The 20,804-nt window shown below is 60.9% G+C and overlaps 1 protein-coding gene across 3 annotated transcripts; it reads left to right on the top strand.

Moving 5' to 3' along the window:
* The first annotated feature begins 425 nt into the window (after positions 1–425).
* On the top strand, positions 426–20,530 carry LAMC3 (laminin subunit gamma 3). Of its 3 annotated transcripts, none has more exons than XM_074923817.1 (29): positions 426–831; positions 4,436–4,740; positions 4,932–5,062; positions 6,077–6,243; positions 6,627–6,815; positions 6,961–7,078; positions 7,156–7,254; positions 7,617–7,753; positions 9,243–9,359; positions 9,666–9,864; positions 10,092–10,204; positions 10,473–10,691; positions 12,564–12,752; positions 12,835–13,080; positions 13,404–13,557; positions 13,661–13,803; positions 13,885–14,063; positions 14,145–14,283; positions 14,363–14,461; positions 14,689–14,894; positions 15,185–15,261; positions 15,394–15,528; positions 15,819–15,963; positions 16,090–16,248; positions 16,581–16,683; positions 16,796–16,995; positions 17,251–17,397; positions 17,582–17,681; positions 18,304–20,530. In XM_074923817.1, exons 1-29 carry the CDS (start codon positions 459–461, stop codon positions 18,552–18,554), a joined length of 4,839 nt encoding a protein of 1,612 aa, XP_074779918.1. In that variant the 5' UTR covers positions 426–458; the 3' UTR covers positions 18,555–20,530. The 3 variants fall into 3 exon arrangements, with proteins under 3 accessions (XP_074779918.1, XP_074779919.1, XP_074779920.1); XM_074923819.1 differs by lacking the exon at positions 426–831 and adding an exon at positions 4,240–4,346; XM_074923818.1 differs by lacking the exon at positions 14,363–14,461.
* The last annotated feature ends 274 nt before the right edge of the window (positions 20,531–20,804 follow it).

Below are 20,804 nucleotides of genomic sequence, written 5' to 3'. Positions count from 1 at the left end.
GGGTCCACACCCCCTCTTGATTTTGGGGCTGCGAGAAAAGTGGTAATCCCCACCAATTTAAGGAAAAACCCACATGTGGGGCATGTATCAGCATGAGCTCATCCCCGGGGGCTGAGAAATGAAGTAGCTCAGCTCCATCTGTGCAGCTGAAGGTGCAAACCCCCCCCCCCATCCCTGAAGCAACAGGGCTGGGGTTCATCCCACCAGAGAGGTCCCGTCCTGCCTGACCCTGCAGCCTGGGGCCAGGGTGGCCCGGGGGCAGCCCAAACCCCGCAGCCCCGGCTCAGACATGAAGCTTTTGACATTTCCAGCAGCTTCCACAAGATGGACCTCAGAGCGAGAGGAGGTGCCGGGGAGGGGGACACGTCCCATCCCAGCCTGTCCCGTCCCATCCCGTCCCGCCTGCTCTCTCCATGCCACCCGGAGGAGGCTCAGAGTCTGGCCAGGCGAGCCCCACCATGGCACGGCCTCCCGGGCTCTGCCTGCTGGCCCTGCTGGGGCTGGGGCTGGGCGCGGGGGGCTCGCCCGCCTGCTGGGACCCCCGGGGCCACCCCCGCCGCTGCATGCCCGTCTTTGAGAACGCTGCCTTTGGCCGGGCTGCCCAGGCCACCAACACGTGCGGTTCGCCCCCCGAGGACTACTGCCTGCAGATGGGCGCTCGCCACGCCAGCGCCCTGTGCCACCGCTGCGATGCCACCGACCCCCGGCACCACCACAACGCCTCCTTCCTCACCGACTTCCACAGCCAGGAGGACAGCACTTGGTGGCAAAGCCAGTCCATGGCCTTTGGCATCCAGCACCCCAACTCCGTCAACATCACCCTCCACCTGGGTAAGTGCTGGCAGGACCCCCCCGCGCTGCCGGCGAGGGAAACGGATGGTGTGTTCGAGATCTGGGTGCAGAGATGAGGGGGGGTGGGTGCTCCTGCATCCCGTAGCTCTTGGTGCCAGTTTTGGGTTAAAGACAGGACCCCCTCCAGGGCTTTTAGAGGGTGCAAAGAGGGGGGAAGCCCTCTGCAAAGGGTAGGTCACTGAAAGGACCTGGGGAGGGTCTGCCCCGTCCAGCAGCCAAGCCCCGGTCCTTTGCGGGGTGAGGATACCAGTGTCCGCCTGTGCTGCTTCCCAGCCAGCGTGCCGGGGGGGCTGCTCTCCCGTTCACCCGAGGCTGCTTTGTACCGATTATGCAAGTTTGCAGAGCAGGAGGCAGGCGGGTCCCTACCCCCCGCCACCCACCGGCAGAGCCTTGCCCACGGAGGGGGGGGCACAGTGGGTGCCAAGCCCGTGCCGTTTCCCCCCTGTGCTGAGGATGCCCGGTGTGTCTCAGTGTGGGGGGCAGATCTCTGCACACGCTGTGCAGCCCCAGCTGGGATCCAACCCTCTATGTTTTAAATACATAAATACATAAAAATGTGCAAACCACCCGCTTAGAGGGTACTTAAACCCATGGGGCATGCCTGGCATTTTAAAGAGCTTTTTTAACATTTTTCCTGCCATCTAAACTATCCAGTCTATTGGGCAGCACTGTAAAATCTTCATTCTCTGCAGTCTCCTGCCATCTGCATGCCGAAGGGGGGTAGCGGAGGGGCTGCGGAGCCTGTAAGGGGACAGCTGAGCACTGGTGCTGCACGGAGCCGTGCTGGTGGGACCCGGCAGCTGGGGTCGGGGTGACAGCGGAGGGCCTGTGCCTGCGGGAGCTGCCCAGCTGTGCGGAGGTCGCTGCTTTCCCAGCCCCCTGCGAGCGGGCAGACATCTGGTCCTCGTCCCCGGGCTGGGGCTGGACTCCCCACCGGGCATGAGAAGCAGTGCCGGAGGAGCCTGCCATCCCCGCTCCCTGCTGCCGCTCCCGCCAGCCCCACGGGAGGGCATCTGCCAGCCTCTTGCCCGTCTAAGGCACGCTGTCATATTACCCCCACATCATTTGTGTCTGACCCGAGGCATAAACAACCCCAATGCCACCCGCGTGGCAGAGCAAGCCGCTGCCAGGCGAGTTTGTGGCCACCGGTCCCAGCTCGGCACACGGATACGTGCAGGCTCCGGCACGCCTCGGCTTTCCCAGTCTCTTGTCTGTCTTCGGGCTTTTCCCCAGCTCCTCTGCAGACCCCACGCTCTGATTTCCAGTGGAGCCTTGTCCGTTCCCTGTGACCACCCTGCTGCGTCGGTCTCCTGTTAGTACATCCAAGGCCATAACGCTGCACCGAGCTCATCTTCAGCCCCGGTCCCTGCGTGCCCGAACCAGAGCATCCCTCAGCAAACATCCCCCTCTTTCTGCATGGCTCATAGATCTTGCCATGCTAAAAAGTGCCATTGTGGTGCCCGGTGCATCGCTGTCTGACCTTTTCCATAGCCGCTGGGCCGCATTCTCATCCCAGCTGCACACCTTTTTATTGCTACCTTAATGCTTTCACTTAAGTTATAGAGGAAAAGCCCAACTGGCCCCTGCAGCCCCCCAGGACATGACCCAGGATGAGTCCTCGCTTGTGAGCTCTGCTGAGTAATGGGGTTTTTTAACACACGTAGCGTGTCCCTGCCAGCCTGCTCCTCTTTCTCAGTCCTGAGTCAGACATCTTGTAGGTTCTCCAGCGTGGTTGCCTGGGGAGCTTATTAAATAAGATATCAAATGAGTTGGACAAGACCTGTGTTTACCTGCATGCTGTTGATTGGCATTAATTAGATTATCCTCCTTTAAATCTCTCTTCTCTGCGAGGTTTCAGCCATGCCATTAACATGCTTCGGACTCGGAGTGGATCGATAATCCTGAGCACCCGTGGCCATTGCATTTACCCTGTCAGACTCCAGGGAGGAACCCAAAATATCCACTTGCAAAGGCAACAGGCACCAGGGCTCCTTGGGTGGCTCTCTGAATGCCAACGGCTCATTTCAGAGTGTCTAGATCAGGCTGCAAGCCTGTGGCAGGCTCCCGTGGCTGAGGTTCAGGGTCGCCAGAGGTGGCTTGGGAGATGTAGGTGATGTCACCATCCCTGCACACTCCTCTCTCTTCTCCAGAATCCTCCACCTGAAGCCCCTGGTGCAGCCCGAGCTGCACTCTGGGCTCTGCGGGAGGCGGGTAAATGCTTTTCTCAGAGGACAGCACAGCTGGGAGAGCACCCAGGGGTCCTGGGGCTGTCACCCTCAGCTGTCTGTGCACCCTCCCAGCATCCCTATCCCGCAGCACGCCCAGCTTTGGGACACGTCACACCTTCCCAAGCAGGAAAGGGGAGACAACAAGCCCAGGTTTTTTTTTTCTAAGCAGAATTTGGCTGATTAAAATGCCTGTCTGGGAAAAACACGCGCTCCCCCAGGATGATTCCCCAGGGCAGCGACTCTCCTCCATCCCAGCCAGAGGCACCAAGATGGGGCTACCCCAGTCCAGGCACCCCCTCCCCTCACGCGGGGCCACTTGGGCCAAGGGGCTGTTTATTGACACAGAGCCGAGCTCCCTTCCTCTCCCAGAGGAAACTGCTCCAGGAGGCCACAGCCTCGACCTTGCTGTTTTGGTAGCCACCCCCCTCTGGGACCGTGCTGTCTGGGAACCGGCATCCGCCGGGCGTTCTGCCTGCAGCAGGGTGCAGGGCAGGGGCACCCCCGCTGTCGCCAGCGCGGAGGGGTCCCAAAAGGAGGTGAACTGAGCAAGAGGCACAGGGGAGCGTGGCGGCTGTGGGACAGCTCGGTTGAAGCCCCTTCTCAGCCCTTGTCACCTCTGGGTGGGCTGTGAGTGGGCCTGGCCCCCACCCCGGGTGCTTGGCCGGGTGCTCCCCACGTCCCTGATGGGAGGCAGCTGCTTTTCCCAGTGCCGGTAGCCAGGCTGCCTCAGCTCCCCCGCAGCAAAGTCGCAGCACATATGCGACAGTATTCATATGGGCCCAATTAAAGTCTTGTTTTCCTAGTCCCAGAATAACCCCTCTAACATTCCCAACTCATTATCTTTTCAAATAAAGCCAAAACCTTGCAGCTAATTGTTTTGTGCTGTCAGGAGCGGTGCTGTTATGGAGCAATCCAGTCTTTGAGCTGGCCCTTCATCTCTGGCAATTAAGCGGTTCTGATGTTCACTTTGGTGTTTTCTTTTCCCCCTTTTGCTAATTCTTTCAAGCACTTTCAGAGCTGTGTCGGCCGCCCTGGGGATTGGTGGCCTCTCTTTGTCTTCATCCCTGCAAAGACAGCAGCAATGCTGGGTCCCAGCATGCAGCTCCCTGGGAAGGGACCGAGCTTGATCTTTTCCACCTCTCCATCCCTGTGTCCCAGGGATGTGGCTCAGTGCTGTGGGCCTGGGTCTTCCCCTCCGCCAGCTGCTGGTTAGAGCCTGGCTTTGCTCCTTGCCCGTGCAACCCTCCTGGTGCATCTGTGCAGTGGGTGAGTGGTTGCGCTGGGGCAAGAGCCAGTTTGCAACTGGACGGGGCTTGGGTTGCTGGAGGGTGATGGCATGGTGGGTCTGTCCCCAGGCAAAGCCTATGAGATCACCTATGTGCGGCTGAAGTTTCACACCAGCCGCCCCGAGAGCTTCGCCATCTACAAGCGCAGCCACGCCGAGGGGCCCTGGGTGCCGTTCCAGTACTACAGCGCGTCCTGCGAGAAGACCTACGGGAAGCGGCAGCGGCACTACCTGCGCCCGGGGGAGGATGAGCAGGTGGCCTTCTGCACCGATGAATTCAGCGACATCTCCCCACTGAGCGGGGGCAACGTGGCCTTCTCCACCCTCGAGGGACGGCCCAGCGCTTACAATTTTGATGGGAGCCCAGCGCTGCAGGTGCTGCTGGGGTGGGAGTGGGGTGGGTGCGTGGTTTCCCAGGACTGGGTGCACTAATGCAGCCACCCGGGGTAAAAGTGCCTGTGGTGCCCTGCATCCTTGTAAGAAAAGGTGCAGGATGTGTCCCAGTTGGGGTGGGGAGCTGGTGGCCCAGACCCCTGGCCAAGGTGCCTTCCCTGTGTCCTCGGCAGGAGTGGGTGACCGTCACTGACCTGCTCATCTCCTTGAACCGGCTCAACACGTTCGGGGATGACATCTTCAAGGACCCCAAGGTGCTGCAGTCATACTACTACGCCATCTCTGACTTCTCCGTTGGTGGCAGGTGAGAGGCAGCCAGAATGGGGTGAGGTCAGGAGTGGGGGGACCTTCCTGAGCCCATGGAGCTGCAATGTGGGGAAGTTGCTCCCCACCTCAGTCTTGTTTGAATTGTGTTTTGGGTCAAACTGCTCCAATGTGGCTTTCTGCATCTGTAAACCTGAGCTGGTGGTGCAGAGATGGGTGATGAAACCTGGAGACCTTCCAGTGATGGAGAATAGGGGTCTTTTCCCCACAGGCTCTCTCTATTGGATGGAGACCCCATCCCTGGAGGTGTTTAAGAGTCAGGTTAACATAGCACTTAGGTTTATGGTGTAGCTGGGAACTGTCAGCATGAGGTTAATGGTTGGACTAGATGATCTTCAAGGTCTTTTCCAACCTTAATGATTCTGTGATTCTTATTTGCCGCCAGCTGTATTTGCTTTGCTTCCTCCCAGCCCGGTGGCTTTTATTGGCACTGGGGCTTGTGTTGTTCTTCCTGTGGCCCTGCTTGGTCCCTGAGCGCAGCAAAAGAGGTGTCCTGGGGTGCCAGTGGGGAGATGCCCTGAGGGCACAGAGGCTGGTGGAGGAGCTTGGAGTCAGCATGGCCACAGCCTGAGGAGCCAGAGGGGCTGCTGGCGGGCTGGGAGAGCTGATGTGGGATGGGGAGGTCAGTGGCACCCACCGGGGGCTGCCCACGGGCTGTGCTGCACATGCCCCTCTCTGGCTGGCAGGAGTGGGAAGTCTCCATCCTGGTGAGAGCTGCCTCCCCCAGACAGAGGGGTCGGGGTTCATCTCACCCCCCAGCCCCAGCAGCTGGAGCTGGTTAGTATCTCACACAGGCCACCCTCAGCATGTGACATCCCAGCTGTGCCTCGGGGGCACGGCGGGCCGCCTCCACACCGGCACAGCCCGAGCTGCTTTCTGCCCCATTCCTCTCCCCATGGCCACACGCCGCACAGCCTGGGCACCGTCCCGCTGCTGGCTGCTGCCCACCCCGCTGCTCAGAATGAGTTGTCCCCACGCTGGTGTCTCGCTGCAGGTGCAAATGCAACGGCCACGCCAGCGAGTGCGCCCCGGACGAGGTCGGGCAGCTGGTCTGCGTGTGCCAGCACAACACGGCCGGCACCGACTGCGAGCGCTGCCAGCCCTTCTACCAGGACCGGCCCTGGGCTCGCGGCACCGCTGAGGCCGCCAACGAGTGTCTCCGTGAGTATCTCCCGGGCTGGCTCCGTGGCCAGGGTGTGTGACCAGCCCCAGGTGGCTGCGGTGGTGCCACGTTGGCTCATCTGGAAGCTCCTGCCCTTCCTGCACGGGCAGAAAGCGCCTGTTTCATTTCGTAAGGCTGCTCTGGGCAGGGAGGGAGGATTTGCACCCCAGGACACCCCTTCACAGCATCACCCTGAGGATTCCCCAACATTTCCTTACCCCATGAGTGCAGGCAGCTGCTCCATGCACAGTGCTGCACCCACCGCCGTGCTGCTGAGCCAAGCAGCCCCTCTGGCTCATCCAACCCCAAAGGGGGTTGCTTTAACCCCTGGGTGAGCCCTGCGCCCCCCAGGTGCCGACCACCCCTCCTGCCTTCCCCCCAGCTTGCAACTGCAGCGGCCGCTCAGAGGAGTGTTTCTATGACCGGGAGCTGTACCGCCGCAGCGGGCACGGGGGCCGCTGCCGCAACTGCCGCGACAACACGGCCGGGCCCCACTGCGAGCGCTGCCGGCAGAACCACTACCGCTGGGACCAGCGGGCAGCCTGCCAGCCCTGCCACTGCCACCCCGCAGGTGCGTGGGGCCGTGCCAAGCCGGAGCTTGGCTGAGAGGGATCGTTTTTGTCGGTTTTACCTTGCCTGGGGTTTCCCCATCTCCATCCGTGCCGTGTCTCACCCTGGCTGGGGTTGAGCCTCAGGGCTTGCCACGGTCCCCGCAGGCTCCCTGCAGCCCCAGTGCGATGACTCGGGGACCTGCCTCTGCAAAGCCAACGTGACGGGCTGGAAGTGTGAGCGCTGCAAGGATGGCTACCACAGCCTCAGCGAAGGCGGCTGCAGGTGAGGAGCCTGGCCCTGGGTAGGAGTAGCGGGATGGGATTGGGGCTCATCTCATGCCTTGGTCTCACCCCATCCAGACCCTGTGCCTGCGACCCCGCGGGCAGCGTGGGCACCTGTGACCCCAACACGGGGCACTGCACCTGCAAGGAGAGGGTGGAGGGGCACTTGTGCAACAGGTAAGCACCACGGCCCTGGGATGGGACCACTGTCCTCTTTCCAGCAATGTCCTGACCCCTCTGGGATCAGAGCTAAGGCCCATTGGTCGGTGCAGGGCAAGCGTCTTCACCTCTGTAGGACATTGCTGCTTCCCCAGCCCCTACACACAACCCCTCACAGGGGCTTTGTGATGGGAATCCTGCAGGGTCACCCCCTGCAGAGACCCTGGCTGGCCAGCACGGCCGTGGGGCTGTACCCCTCTGGGCCCCTGGGACTGGGCACACTCGGAGATGCCAGCAGTGTTCCTCCTGGGATGCTGCTGTGGTCCCCTGTGGCTCTGCCTGCCCTGTGCTACCTGTTCCTCTTTCCTCCCTGTGCCCAGGTGCCAGCTGGGCTGGTTCAACCTGCAGCCCCACAACCCTGCTGGCTGCACCAGCTGCTTCTGCTACGGCCACTCCACCGCCTGCACGGCAGCAGATGGCTACGAGGTGACCCACGTCCACTCCAGCTTCACCGAAGGTACCAACTTCCCAGCCCTGGGTGAAACGGGGCACGGCTGCATCATCTCCATCCAAAAAACTCTGGCAGTTTGGGAAGGCTGGGGCTGAGCATCCTCCCTTTGGGGCTAACTGGTGGTGACGGTTGGAGGGCGTTTTCTCTGGCTTGCTCTTTTTTTGTTGTTAAACCTCTGCTTCTGCCCCCAGCTCTGTGGGGACAGGTTCTCCCTGGCTCCCCATGGCATCCTGACCTGTTCCTGGGGCTGTGCATGGCTCAGGAAGGGCTGCAGGGCCAGGCACAGCCATCCCACCATACCAGGGACTTGCAGGAGCACTAAAAATCAGCTCACAAAGATAAAAACTAAAAGGATGGAGCCTGGTGGGAACTTTCCCCCTTATTCCCTCCTGTCCCCATCTTCAGGGGCTGGGAGGGCGGGATGGGGTGCTCTTGCCCAGCTGTGGCCAGGGCTGCGCGTGGCAGGACGGGATGTGTGCGGGATGCTCAGGGAAACCCTGCCATCCCACCCGACGTGGGCAGCCCTGGCTGCGGGCACACCGCAGCTCCCCCCGCAGCCCCCGCTCACCGGGACCCCCGCCTGCACCCCAGCAGGGTCCAGGCACCCACCACAGGCAGCCCAGCTCTCTGCCTCCCCTGCATCCCAACGAGTGTGCGCGCCAGCGAGCAGATGGATACGAACATGTCCAGGCGCGGGTTCATCCTGATTGCCTTTAAACCGTGCTGCCAATTGCTGTACTGCTGTAATGTCTTCTATGGCCTTGAAACAGAGCCAGGCTTTAAACAGAGGCTTTTTTCCACCCTTCATGCAGCCAGTTTGGGGCTGCTCCTTTAGGGACAGGCTTGGCAGAGCCCTGGGCTGGGTTGCAAAAGGCTCAGCAGCACGGAGCAGGATGCGGCCACCCACCCTCCCAAAGCCCCCCTCCCCAAAGCTCTCCCTGATCTGCAGTTGAGCTGGATCAGCTGGATCAGCTGGAAGTTTCCTGTGTTGGGTGAAAGGGTCCAAATTTGGGATGATTTGGTATTCGAGCACAGCCCGTTCGAGAGCTAGGGAGGGATTTCCAAGTGTTCATCCTGTGGGCACCCAGGGCTGGAATAAATAACTAATCCTGGGGTGTGGGGGGGGAGTTTAACGGATTTCCAAAGGAAATAACTGAATGCAGTTACACCCTGTCTCACCCTGGGCTTCCTGCGCCTTCAGCCCACAGTAATGTTGGAATCACAGCACAGGCAGGGGGGCAAAAGTTTAAAGATAATAATTTCCTCCAAATCTAAGAAAATAAACAGATGGGGGGGATGACTAGGGCCACTCTCTGGCATGTTAGAGCCCAGAGCCTGAGCAGAGCAGGATGTTACAAAGCACTGGCCCTTTCCAAGACCCTGGAGAGTCTCTGGAGGAAGGACAGAGCCCCTGAAAGCTGCACCCGCTGGTGCTGGGCTGGTGGGGACTCGCTGCTCCCCTCAGCCCTGCACCGCTGCTGTGTGCTGTCACCAGGGCTGGAGGGCTGGGCTGCAGCAGCTCCAGGCACCGGTGACCTGCCTCTGCGTTGGGCTGACGGGGAGATCGTCACCGAGTGGGATGGAGAGGAGCCGGTGGATATTCTTGCACCAGGTATCGTGTATGCTGGGTCCCTGGGGCTCTGCTCTGCCATGGGGACCCCGCAGTCCTCTCGTGGGACATCCCACTGCTACATCGGTGCTGGGCTTCATCCCCCAGAACTGAGTGTGCTTCGATAACACAAGGTGTGGGGGGATTAGAGGGGTGGACCAGGACCCCAGAGGGCAGGTTGGACCTGGCCCTGCTCTGGAGGTTGGCCATGGCTCCTGGTGATGCTGTTGGGAGCAGGATTGCACTGACAGCCCTGGCAGAGCCGATACCTCCATGTTCTACAGACTTTGCTCCTCTCTTCCCTCACAGAGAAGTTTCTGCAGAACCAGCGCCTCAGTTATGGGCAGCTCCTGTCCCTGCTGCTGGGAGTGAAGGGGAACGGAACAGGGATGGAGACTGAGGTGCCCTTGCTCCGGGTCCAACTGGTGCTGGAGGGCGAGGGGATGGAGATCACCATGTCCAGCAGCACAAGCCAGCCCCAGCACGGAAAGCAGGCTGTTACCTTCAGGTACCCATCACGGCGTTTTGGGGAGCACCGGCTGGACTTGGGACAGAGCGTGTCCGATCTTGCCTGGGCTGCCCTGTGCTGTGGGGCTCAGCCCCGCTCCCTGCCCCCCTCGGGGATTTAACTGCGCCCCCATCTCTGTGCTCGCGTGCTGGTTGGGGAGCTGGAGCTGTCCTGCGGTGCGTGGCTGTCAGACGGGCCCTGCCCTTCCTCACACCCTCCTTTAACAGGCTGCAGGAGGCAGAGGACGGTGTGGAGCCTTCACTGTCGGCCTTCAGCTTTCAGCGCGTGCTGTCCAACCTGACCACCCTCCGCCTCCGTGTGAGCCGCAGCCCCGTGCAAGGTGCGTGGCTCCGTGCAACGTCCCCATGGGGACCAAGCTGGGATGGGGCTGGGGACATGGAAGCAGCATCACGCTCTCGGGGATGAGAGGCGTTGCAAGGAGTGTGTTGGGGCAGGGGTTGGCTTCTCTCTGTGAACACCCCGTGGCTCTCCAGGAGGTGTTTTGCGGTGTCCTATGCCTCTTAGGAGCATTTCCAAGCAGGATGGAGAGAGCAGGGCTGGGGGACATGCCCCCCCCCCCATTCTCACGCCGCTCTCCCCTCTCGCAGGCAGGCTGTCCCTGAGCGAGGTCCAGCTCACGTCCGCTCGGCCCGGGCCGGGGACACGGGCGGGCTGGGTGGAGGAGTGCACGTGTCCCCCAGGCTACACCGGGCAGTTTTGCCAGGCCTGCGCACCCGGCTTCAAGAGGGAGATCCCCTTTGGCGGCCCCTTTGTCCGCTGCGTGCCCTGCGCCTGCAACCAGCACGGGGACTGTCACCCCCTCTCAGGTGTGTACCCCCCGGCCCCTCCACTCGCCCCGTCACTCCATGCATGGGTGACAAATCCACGTTTGCTTGTTTCTGGCAGATGCTGGAAACCATCTGTGAGGTTGCGGTACCCAAAACTTGGAAGTTGAATTGCTTGGCTGGTTGTAGGGACTGGGTTCATAACTGCAAAGTCAGAGATAATTAATGAAGTGCAATAATGGTGGTAATTTATAATGAGAGGCATCTTTCATGGTACTTTATGACCTTAAAGGAGGAAAAAGGAAGAGTCCTGGTCCTCAGGGGAGTGAGGAGGCAGGGGTACGGGCAGGAGAGAGGCAGAGGGTTTTGCCAGGACAGGTCTTGCAGGCAGCATCACTGGCTGAGGAGCAGAGCAGGACTGGACACAGCCCTCTACAAACGGAGTGAATCTGAGCAGAGAAACAAGTAAAAGAGCAGGAAAATACAGCAGTGCCAGCTTGCAGGAAGGCACCGGAGGAGCCAGCTCTCATGCTGCCAGCCCAAGCCCTGCTCTGCCTCCAGATCCCACTCAGAGGTGCATGATGGCAGCAGGGACTGTGGCTTGAAGGGAGGAAAAAGCAAAAGCAAAGTCTTCAGGGCAGCATGGCTGTGACTGGAGCAGTTTCCAGGGTGTTGGCTCTCCCCTCTCCTGCCAGGCAAAGTGTCTGTATGGCTTCAGTCAGGGAAGGGGGGCAGGATTGCAAACCACTGCCCCTGAGCTTGAGGTGGCTGCGTGAATCCAGCACCAGCCTCGCTGCTGTCAGCCCTGGGGAAGAAAGATCGGAGCCGTGAGAGGCTTGTGAGACACTGCCCTGCTCCCCATCCACCCCTGCAGAAAGCAGCAGCTCTGATCCGTGTTGAGAAGAGCTTGGAGATAAGATGATGCTTTTGGTACCCCGACAGAGCTCCTGGGGTTCCTCGCTGGCCGGCTGTCCCCGGTGAGGAGCAGGAATAGTGTATGGCTGGGATGGAAAGGGCTGGAAGAGGCGCTGTGCTCAGCCAGTGCCCTGCCCTGCCAGCAGAAACGCGGCGGCAGCTCTGCAAACTCGCCCCTTGTCTCACAGAGCCAGGGCTGGCGCTGCTGACTGCACAATCCCAGGGACGCAGCCAGGCTTTTGATGTCCCGGCCCTGCGCTGCCAGCCCCAGCCAGCCTGCATCATGCTTCCTTTTGTTTATTTTTCCACTCCTTCCTGCCACCCACTTTTCCTTTCTTTCCCATTGTCCGGCTCTGCCTGGATGTGGGGAAAATGGAAAAATGCCTGTTCCCCTCTGTGCAACCCAACTCCACGAATCACAGGGAAAAATCCTCCCCCTGGCTCCTTCTCTCGCTCCAGTCAAGCATCTGCCTGGAGGTGGGGGGTTCCTTGAGCATCCTTCCTCCTCCTCCTCTCAGCTGATTTTGGAAGGCCGTGACTCACTGGCTCGGCTCGCGAGGAGACGCTCGCTCCCCGCTGAGTGCCGGCCGGCTGCTTGTGTTTTCCATGACAGGCTGGAAACGATGCGCCTCGTCGCTGAGAAATGTGTTGTCGATTATCAAAGGCACTGAGAGACTCCGTGCACGTTGATGGTGCTGCCTGTGTGCACCAGCGCTGCCTCGTCCCCACGCTGCAGGGGAGCACGGGGCTGGTGCTGGGACCCTGTGTCCTCTCCAAAACATTCTTCCTTGAGCAAGGATGGAGCAGGGAGGGAAAAATGTTCTGAATTCTGGTTGGGGATGTGCAATTCCAGCGTGATCCCTTGGCTGGAGTTGTGCATCCTTCTCGGCACCCACAGTGTGCCCCGTTTCGCACTTGGCTCTCCATCCCTCCCGTGGTCCCCGCTGCTATTTGGGACTGGGTTTTTGCAGACCTTCAGCTCCGTTTTCCTCCTTGCAGGGCACTGCCAGTGCTTGCACAATACAGAAGGTCCCTCCTGTGAGCGCTGCAGCCCCGGGTTTTATGGCAACCCCTTCACAGGGCGCTTTGATGACTGCAAGCCCTGCCCCTGCCCCGGCCGCTCGCCCTGTACCGAGGTGCCTGGCAGTGGGGAGGTGGTCTGCACCCACTGCCCCCCAGGGCAGAGAGGTGAGGCTGGGGGTGGGCAGGCGAGGGGGCTGGGGGCAGCACCGGCCTGGCCAGACCCTCCCCACCTTTTCACCTTCCCCAGGAAAATGCTGCGAGCTCTGTGACGATGGGTTTTTTGGGGACCCCCTGGGGCAGAGAGGCCCTGTGAGTCCCTGCATCCCCTGCCAGTGTCACGGGAACGTGGATCTCAATGCTGTGGGGAACTGTGACCCCGTGTCTGGCCGGTGCCTGCGCTGCCTGTACAACACGACAGGCGAGCACTGCGAGAGGTGTCAGCCGGGCTTCTATGGGGACGCGCTGGCTCCCAACCCTGCCGGGAAGTGTGCACGTACGTATGGCCCCGAGGGGTGGCCCTGCTCCCCTGGGTCCCACTGCAGCCAAAACCCTCCCAGCAGTGGGTGGAAAGGGGATGGCCAGTGGGTTTAGGGGTTGATTGATGGTCCAAGTTGGCCCCCAAATGCTCAGGAATGGCCTTTGCCCTCTTCCTCCACTGCTGTGATATCCTGGTCTGTGGGGACAGCCTCTGGAGCCCTCTTTGATAGGGGGGACATGGCATCCACATTGTGGTGGGGCTCAGCCCCAGTGCTCCATTCCCACTGTCCCACCTGCCAGCCCCGTGCTGGGATGTAACTGGTATTTTGTCTCCCATAGCTTGTGATTGCAACCCCGACGGCTCAGCCCCAGGGCTGGGGGGCTGTGATCCCAGCACGGGCCAGTGCCACTGCCTCCCGCACGTGACGGGCAGAGCCTGTGGGCTCTGCCAGCCTGGCTACTACGGCCTGCAGCCCGCCGTGGGGTGCAAGAGGTACGTGGGGCTGCGCGGGGACAGGCGCGACTCTGCGTCCCCAGCCCTAGTCTCTGCTCTTTGCTCCCGGTGCTCGCTCATTCCCCTCCACTCTCGGTGCCAGCTGCCAGTGCCACCCCATGGGGTCACAAGAGAGCGAGTGCCACGCACTGACGGGGCAGTGCTCCTGCCAGCCCGGCGTCACGGGGAAGCAATGCGACCGATGCCACCACGGCTTCTTTGGCTTCTCTGCGAGGGGCTGCCGAGGTAACGGGGATGGGGACGGTGCCTCGATCCCTAAACCAGTGCTGGCAGCCGTGGTGTGACACCTCCCTGCCACCATTGCAGCCTGCAACTGCTCCCCACTGGGCTCCGTCACCCCGCAGTGCCACGAGAACAGCACCTGCCTCTGCCGCCCCGGCTTCGTGGGCTACAAGTGCGACCGGTGCCAGGCCAACTTCTTCCTCGACCTGCCGAGCTCCCGCTGCCAGCAGTGTCCTGCCTGCTATGGGCTGGTGAAGGATGAGGTACAACCTGGGCCCTGCTGAGGTGGGTGCAGCACCCCGGCCCCTGCGCTGCCTCACTGTCCCCCCGTGTCTCACCCACAGGCCGACCGGCTGAAGGCCAGGCTGCAGGAGATGGAGGAATGGCTGCAAAAACCAGGCTGTGACACCCACCCAGGCCAGTCCCCCATGCTGGGAGATGCACCCCGGGGAGACGGACTGCCCAGTCCTCACCTCCTGCAAGGTACAGGGGATGGGTGTCCCTTCCCAACGTCATGGGGGGAGCCCCACGTCACCCTTCCAGGGACTCTCTGCTCCCACAGGGTGCAGCATGGGCGATGATGGGGTGACTGAGAAGAGGAGGGCAGCTGGGGGGGATGTGCCTTTTTGTGGAGGACAGAGCACCACAGGGACGCTTGCAGGTTTTGGAGCAGCTGGTGATGGGCGTTATCGGGGATGGAGCGTCGGCATATGGGGTGCCCTTAGGGTGCTTCATCCCTGGGTCCCTCCTGAGCACCCAGGAAGGACTACTCTCCCCTTTCATTAGCAGGCAGAAGGTGGGGTGCTTGGACACGGAGCAGCCCCACAGACAAGTGGGGAGCCCCGAGCACCTCTGTGGGCAACAAGCAGCTTCCTGTGCTGCCCACAGGTGCCCGGGCCACCCTCTTGGCACAGGTGGGGCGGCTGGCAGGGGCGCTGGGCACCGCGCAGGGCCATCTCAGCAATGTCAGCAGGGCCACCAGCTGCTCCAGCCACGGACCCCCCAAGACCTGCACCCTGCTGTCAGAGATTGGGACCGTGCTGCAGACGGCGCAGCGGGAGATCCTGCACGCTGCAGACACCCTGGCTACCACGGTGCGGGCTCCCACTGGCCCCAGGCTCCTGTGGGGGCTTGTGGCCATCCTGGGGGGCAGTGGGATGTGCAGGGCTAGTGGGGTGGGATGTGACCAGTACCGTGAGTGAGCGGGAAAGCCTGGGATGCACGTGGGTATAGCCCTCCTTGCAGCTGAGTCAAGAGGAGCTATTTCCCTTGTTCACCCCCATTTGCAAACCTACTTCAGCCCTTTGGGAGGTTCTTGTTGGTGCTGGGGTCTGGGGGTCCCTGCTCCTCACTGGGGTCTCACTGCTGCTGTTTGTGTTTGAAGGAGATTCCCCAGGAAATCCCTCAGCAGCCCACGAATTGGAGCCGCCGGGCACTGGAAGCACGGGCACTAGCCCAGAGGTACTCCTGCGAGTCTGATCCCAGTGTGCACAGGCCGAGGAGGCTGCCTGCCCAGCTCGGGGTGCAGGATGGCTGCTTCTTCCGAGGAGGCCCATCCTAACATCATCGCTCTGGGTGTCCTTGTCCCTGCAGCCACGAGGATGCCATGGTGCAGGTGGAGGCGGTGGTCAGGAGAGCGCTGCGTGCCTCCAAAGCCAGCTCCGAGCTCCTGCAGAGCCTGCTGAAGGGGAACACAATGTGGGATGTGCAGCGTGAGCTGGAGGCCAGGTGAGGGGCTGGCAGGGCACCACAGCCCCTTGCCTCTGGCCAGGTCCCTGTTACACGACTTGGTCACGGTGATTGGCATCTGCCCAACAGGGTCATGCTGAGTCCTTTCAAACTCATTGCACTGCAGCATTGCAAAGCAGAAAGCAAGGGCGCTCTGTGCTGGGGGTGTTTCAGGGAAAGCCCCCAATGTTTCCCCCTACATCCGTGTCCGGGGCCAGGTCTCAAAGTGTCATCTCCATCTTTCAATGGACCGGAGGGCCCTGGGTGACAGCGACGTCCTGTCCACGTAGGTACGAGGAAATGCAGCGGGCGCGGGAAGAGCTGGGCGCTGGCGTGGCGGAGGTGGCAGTGGAGGCCGGGAGAGCTTTCGCAGCCGTGCAGCAGGCAAAGGCAGACATGGCCGAGAAACTTCTGCAGGTGGCTGCACTGGGGCAGGTGAGCAGCGTCCGAGCTAAGGCTCCTGCTTGCAGCCCTACCCCCTGCGTTGCCCACTGGGCAGCGCTGCCTCCCAGGCTGGGAGATGCTCTCATGGAGCCTTCAGCACTCCTGACCCCGCCGCAGGAGCTGCCGGCGCAGGCTGGAGCCCTGGCACAGGACGTGGCAGCACTGGAGCGGGCAGTGGAGGCACAGGAGCCGTCGGCTCAGCAGGCTGTCGAGGCATCCCGTGCTCTGGCAGCTGGATTGCGCCAGGAACTGCAGAAGACTCGTGGCTTCAAGCAGGTAATCCCTGCTTGCTTGCGTGGGGTGTCCCTGCAAAACAGATGATGGGGACCTGCTGTTCCAGCTGGAGCTGTGGGCATGCTGGGCACATCCCTCTCCTGCCTCCCACCTGGGGCATAGCGGGGGGGTGAGCCCCATCCCTGCTGCTCCAGTGGCCACAGAGGCCATGCCTGCAGCCAGGGGGTTGGGAGTGGATGTTTTGGAAGACATCTCTCCTTGGGCTCCCAGATCTCCCAAGAAGCTCACCTGCCAAGCCAGGAGCAGGCTAGGACTCACATTTCCCAGCTGGGTGCAGCTCTTCACCCCCTCCCCAGCTTCACTCTTCTCCCCAGCTGCAGGACCGGGCTGGCTCTGCCCACAGCACAGCCACCTCGGCTGTCTCACATGGAAAAGCTGTGCTCTCCAATGCAGAGACCCTCATGGCCAGCCTGGAAGGTAAAAGGCACTGGCCAGAGCATCTCCAGCCACAGTTCAGCTCTCACCATGCTGGCTCTGTGTGCCAAGGGGAGAAAGGGACTGTTTGGTAACAGCTGGATTGTCCCTGCAGGCATGAAGAAGGTGCTGGGGCATCGGAAGGGCCAGGCTGCCCTGAGCAGGAAGATGGCACTTGTACGGGACAGGACGATGGTGGAGGCCCAGAGGAAGATTAAGCAGGCAGAGAAGACGCTGGGAAACTCCTTGTCCATCTCCACTGCAGCTCAGAGGACAGCCGGGGAGGCTGAGCGAGTCTCTGGGGAGAGCGCCAAGGTCCGAGTGGAGGGATGTGGGGTGTGGGGATCCCACACCAGGCTGCAGGGCATGGCTGGGCTGGCAGCTGTCACAGGCAGAGCCCAGGCTGTTGCAGGCAGAGCTGCGGAGCTCCCAGATAGAGCACCCAGCACAGCCCACCCTTGTCTGCTTGCAGACCAGGGGGATGCACCCAACCAGGGCTCCAGCCTAGGAGCCAGCCGCAGTCCCCCTGAGCATCCCCAGGTGACTGTCCCCATCTCCATCTCTTTGCAGAGGGCACAGGCTATGCTGCAGGAGAGCAAGCGGGCCCGCAAGCACGTCAGACAGCTTGCCACACGTGCCAACAAGACCCAGAGGGAGCTCTCCCGGCAAGAGCGTGTGGCCGAGAAGCTCAGGGGGGATCTGGAGGAAGCACACCAGGTGGGTCAGGTCCCCTCGGGCAGTCTATGCCCTCCAGAGCCTGGAAGGGGCTTTGGCAGCAACCTGGCTTTTGAGCTCCACTGTATGGGGAATGCCTTGGAGACATTCTTGGGATCCCCTCCCCTCTCCTGTCCAGCCAAGGGTCAACTCTGTTGCTGATCTGGTTTTCTCTCTGTGTTGGAAGGTGGGGACATCAGTGAGTGAGATGGCAAAAAGTATCCAGGAAGCCCAGGGCTCACTCATCTCGGACATCGAGAGCCTGAACAACCTGCTGAGCAGTCTAGGTGAGACCCAGGCGGGAGCAAGGTGCAGGGTCCCAGGGACAGGCCAGGCTGTCAGGGCCTGGGGCTCTCCTGCTTACTGGCCATCCAGGCTGAGCTGGGTACCCTTTTGCTGAGTTCGCCCAGGGTCTTGGCAAAGCTTTCTGAGGGCTCATGCCTTGAGGATGAATTTGGCCTGCTGAATGTGTGTGTTCCTGCCTGGTATGGAGACACTGATCTTCTTTGGCATCTCCAGGATGAGCAGGGTTGGGCCAAGGGCTCAATCCCTCTGGGGCTGAGGGATGTGCTTGGCTGGGCTCACTCCTTGTTGCTGGTTGGTTTTGCTCCAGCTTCTGCTTTGATCATCTGGGCACATTTCTGAGTGCTCTGGGACTCTTGCATCCGAGAAGTTTTGCAAAGGTTGGAAATCATCACCCATCTGTAAGAGAGATGTGCCCGGGCCCTGCCTGGAGCCACAATCCAACTTGCTTATCTGTGATCACTGGGAAGCTGCAATGCCTCCATGCCCTGCTGCACCCGCTCCCTATAGTTTGCCTGGTGCCGAGGGTCTGGGCCCCTGGAGCATGTCCAGAACCAATCCTGCCTGGCGCTCTGCCTCTCATCCATGTCCTCTCTCCTTGCCCAGGCAATCTGGAGCAGGCCGCAGAGGTGGAGGCGGTGCTGAGCGCTGGGCGGCTGGAGCTGGAGCGGCTGTGGCTGCGCCTGGCCACGCCGGGCACCCTGGCCGGGCAGCTCAGCCTGCTGCAGCAGGAAGCAGTGCGGCAGCAGGAGAAGATCCAGGCGTTCGAGAGTGATTTGGCTGAGATCCAGGCCGACAAGAAGAACTTGGAGGACATTTTGCGGAGTCTCCCTGAGGGCTGCTCAAAGTGGCAGTGACAGGTCCCTGGCCGCTAGCCCATCACCTCTGTGCCCCCTTGCACAGGGAATGGCAGAGCGAAGGACACCCCATGTTCACCAGCATCCATCCCTCCTGCTGCTCCCCACGTGCCCTCTGTAAAACATCACACCCCTGGTCCTTATCCAGACCAGTTCAGGCTCAGCATCCCGAGTGCTCTGCGACATTTCAGCCACCAGCTCTGTCCTCGGGGCATGGGGACAACCAGCTACCAGGGACCACCGACACTTCTGTGCAGGAGACAGAGCCATCGCAGGGCTGGTCTCTCACCATGGAGCGAATGAAGAACCATCACAGACCTCCTCCATCCCAGACACATCCCTCCATCCCTCCTTCCCCACAGCAGCACAGCGCACCGGGGAGGGACAGCTTATCAAGTATGTAACGTACCAAAGCTGTAACACTCGGCAGGTCCTCCTGCCCCAGGAGACGAGAGAGGCTGTTGCACACACGCTGAAAGCTTGTCCTGCTGCACAGCACCCTGCAGTGTGATCTCACGTGCCGTGGTTACAGAGGTACAGACATGAATCCTGGTACAGCCAGGCAGAGAACTGCTCACTGGAGGGCACGCAGCTTGCCTGCTTCCCCAGGGAAGGGAGTTCACAGCGGCAAGGGCTAAACTGGGGCCAAGCAGAAGCAAAGTCAGACCTGCCCCAGAGGGGGCATCCCCTGCCTGCTGCAGGGCGAGAGCAGCTCTGTTCTGGCTTGTTCCCCTGCTCTGGGGTAGTGCAAGGTTCCTCTGGTCTTCATGACCTGTCCTAGCTCTGCTTGGCTCACTGGATGTCACCAGTTCTGGCTACAAACCAGCCCAATTGCCAGCAGTCCCAGGGGCTGGGTAGCATAGCGATGCGTTGGCCAGGGAGGTGGGAGAGCTGCTACTTGCAGCTGCATCACCCCACAGCCCCACACCAGCACCCACGTGCCCTCCCCACTGGAGAGGAGCTGGCTGGTGGCACCAGGCTGTGCAGCCAGCGCAGGCTGGATGGGGAGCACAGCCAGCTCCTGCAGTGTCACTCCCACAGGGTGGCAGAGGTCAGTGGCTGTATCTCCTTTAAAGGAAAGGCATGTGTGTCCACCCCCAGCACCCCCCAGCTCCCACGCGGGCCCGGCTGTGGGGCCACACAGGCGGCAGAGCCGGGTCCTTTTTCAGCCCACCCTGTGCTGGCTGTGCCACAACTCCAGGTAGCAGCTGAAGTCACTCCCATCAGACCAGAAACAAGTCACCAGGCTGGAGCCCACTTCACTTTTTCACCTGTTTTACCTGTGGTGTTCTGCTCGCAGTGCTGGAAATCAGGTTTGCTAAAGGCTATATGTAAAACTGCTGCCTCAGACAGTGGATACCCCCAACTTTATCTCTGGTGGGTCCAGTGGTCTGGAAGGGACACAGGGTTTTCCGATCATGAACCAACCCACCTCCCACCTAATTCTGCACAAAAACTGCCCCAGGAGTGGGATGCCAGAGCTGTGGTGCTGCAGGAGTGTAATGGGCCAGGGCTCCCCTCTTGCTGCCCAAGGACAGCTCTGCAAAAGCAAAACCGTGTAGCAGTGAGAGCGCAGTGCAAATCGGCTTGGCTGAGAGGCAGGGAGCCACAGCCACTTACCATCTCCCTGGGAAGACAATTATACGTCTCCAATCAACACACAAATTTGCTGCTGTTACAGAAATGTCAAGCCTCTGCCTTGTGCTGCTGCTGAAGATGTGGTTCATCCTCCCTCTTGCTCTCCCTGGAACTCTGTTTTTTTAGCTGGTGACAATTGCCTAGAGCTGTATCCATTAAAGATTCTTAATATAATCCATAGCTGCCCATCCGCCCGAGTGCCTGGCAGCAGGAGGGGCACACGCCGTACCTGGGCTTGCTGCTTTCTCAAAGAGCAGGGGCAGCTGCACCCGGGGTTGACAGGCAGTTGGCTCTGGGGTGGTGTGGGACAACTGTCTGACAATTCCTACTAAAACCCACTTTCGTACAGTTTTTTGTTTGTTTGTTTTAAAAAAAGGTGTCTCGCTGAGATGGCAGGGGGAGTGAGGGGGCTGAGGGCAACCTCCCACAGATCCTGGCCAGGACACGCATCAGCCCGGTGCTGCCTGTCCCGGGGCGAGGCCTTTCCCTACTGTTCGTGACCCAAGGGATTCTCCAGCACCGATTTACAATCGGTTGTGCTTTATCAGCCCACGGAGCTGCGCCCAAACAGCACCCAAAGCTGCTACCGGTATCAATCCTCGGTACCCGAGC

The sequence above is a fragment of the Athene noctua genome, chromosome 20 (assembly GCF_965140245.1).
Source record: "Athene noctua chromosome 20, bAthNoc1.hap1.1, whole genome shotgun sequence".
In the NCBI taxonomy this organism is placed as follows: Eukaryota; Metazoa; Chordata; class Aves; order Strigiformes; family Strigidae; genus Athene; species Athene noctua.
Note: the sequence above shows the minus strand (reverse complement) of the source record. Positions and strands in the feature narration are given on the sequence as shown.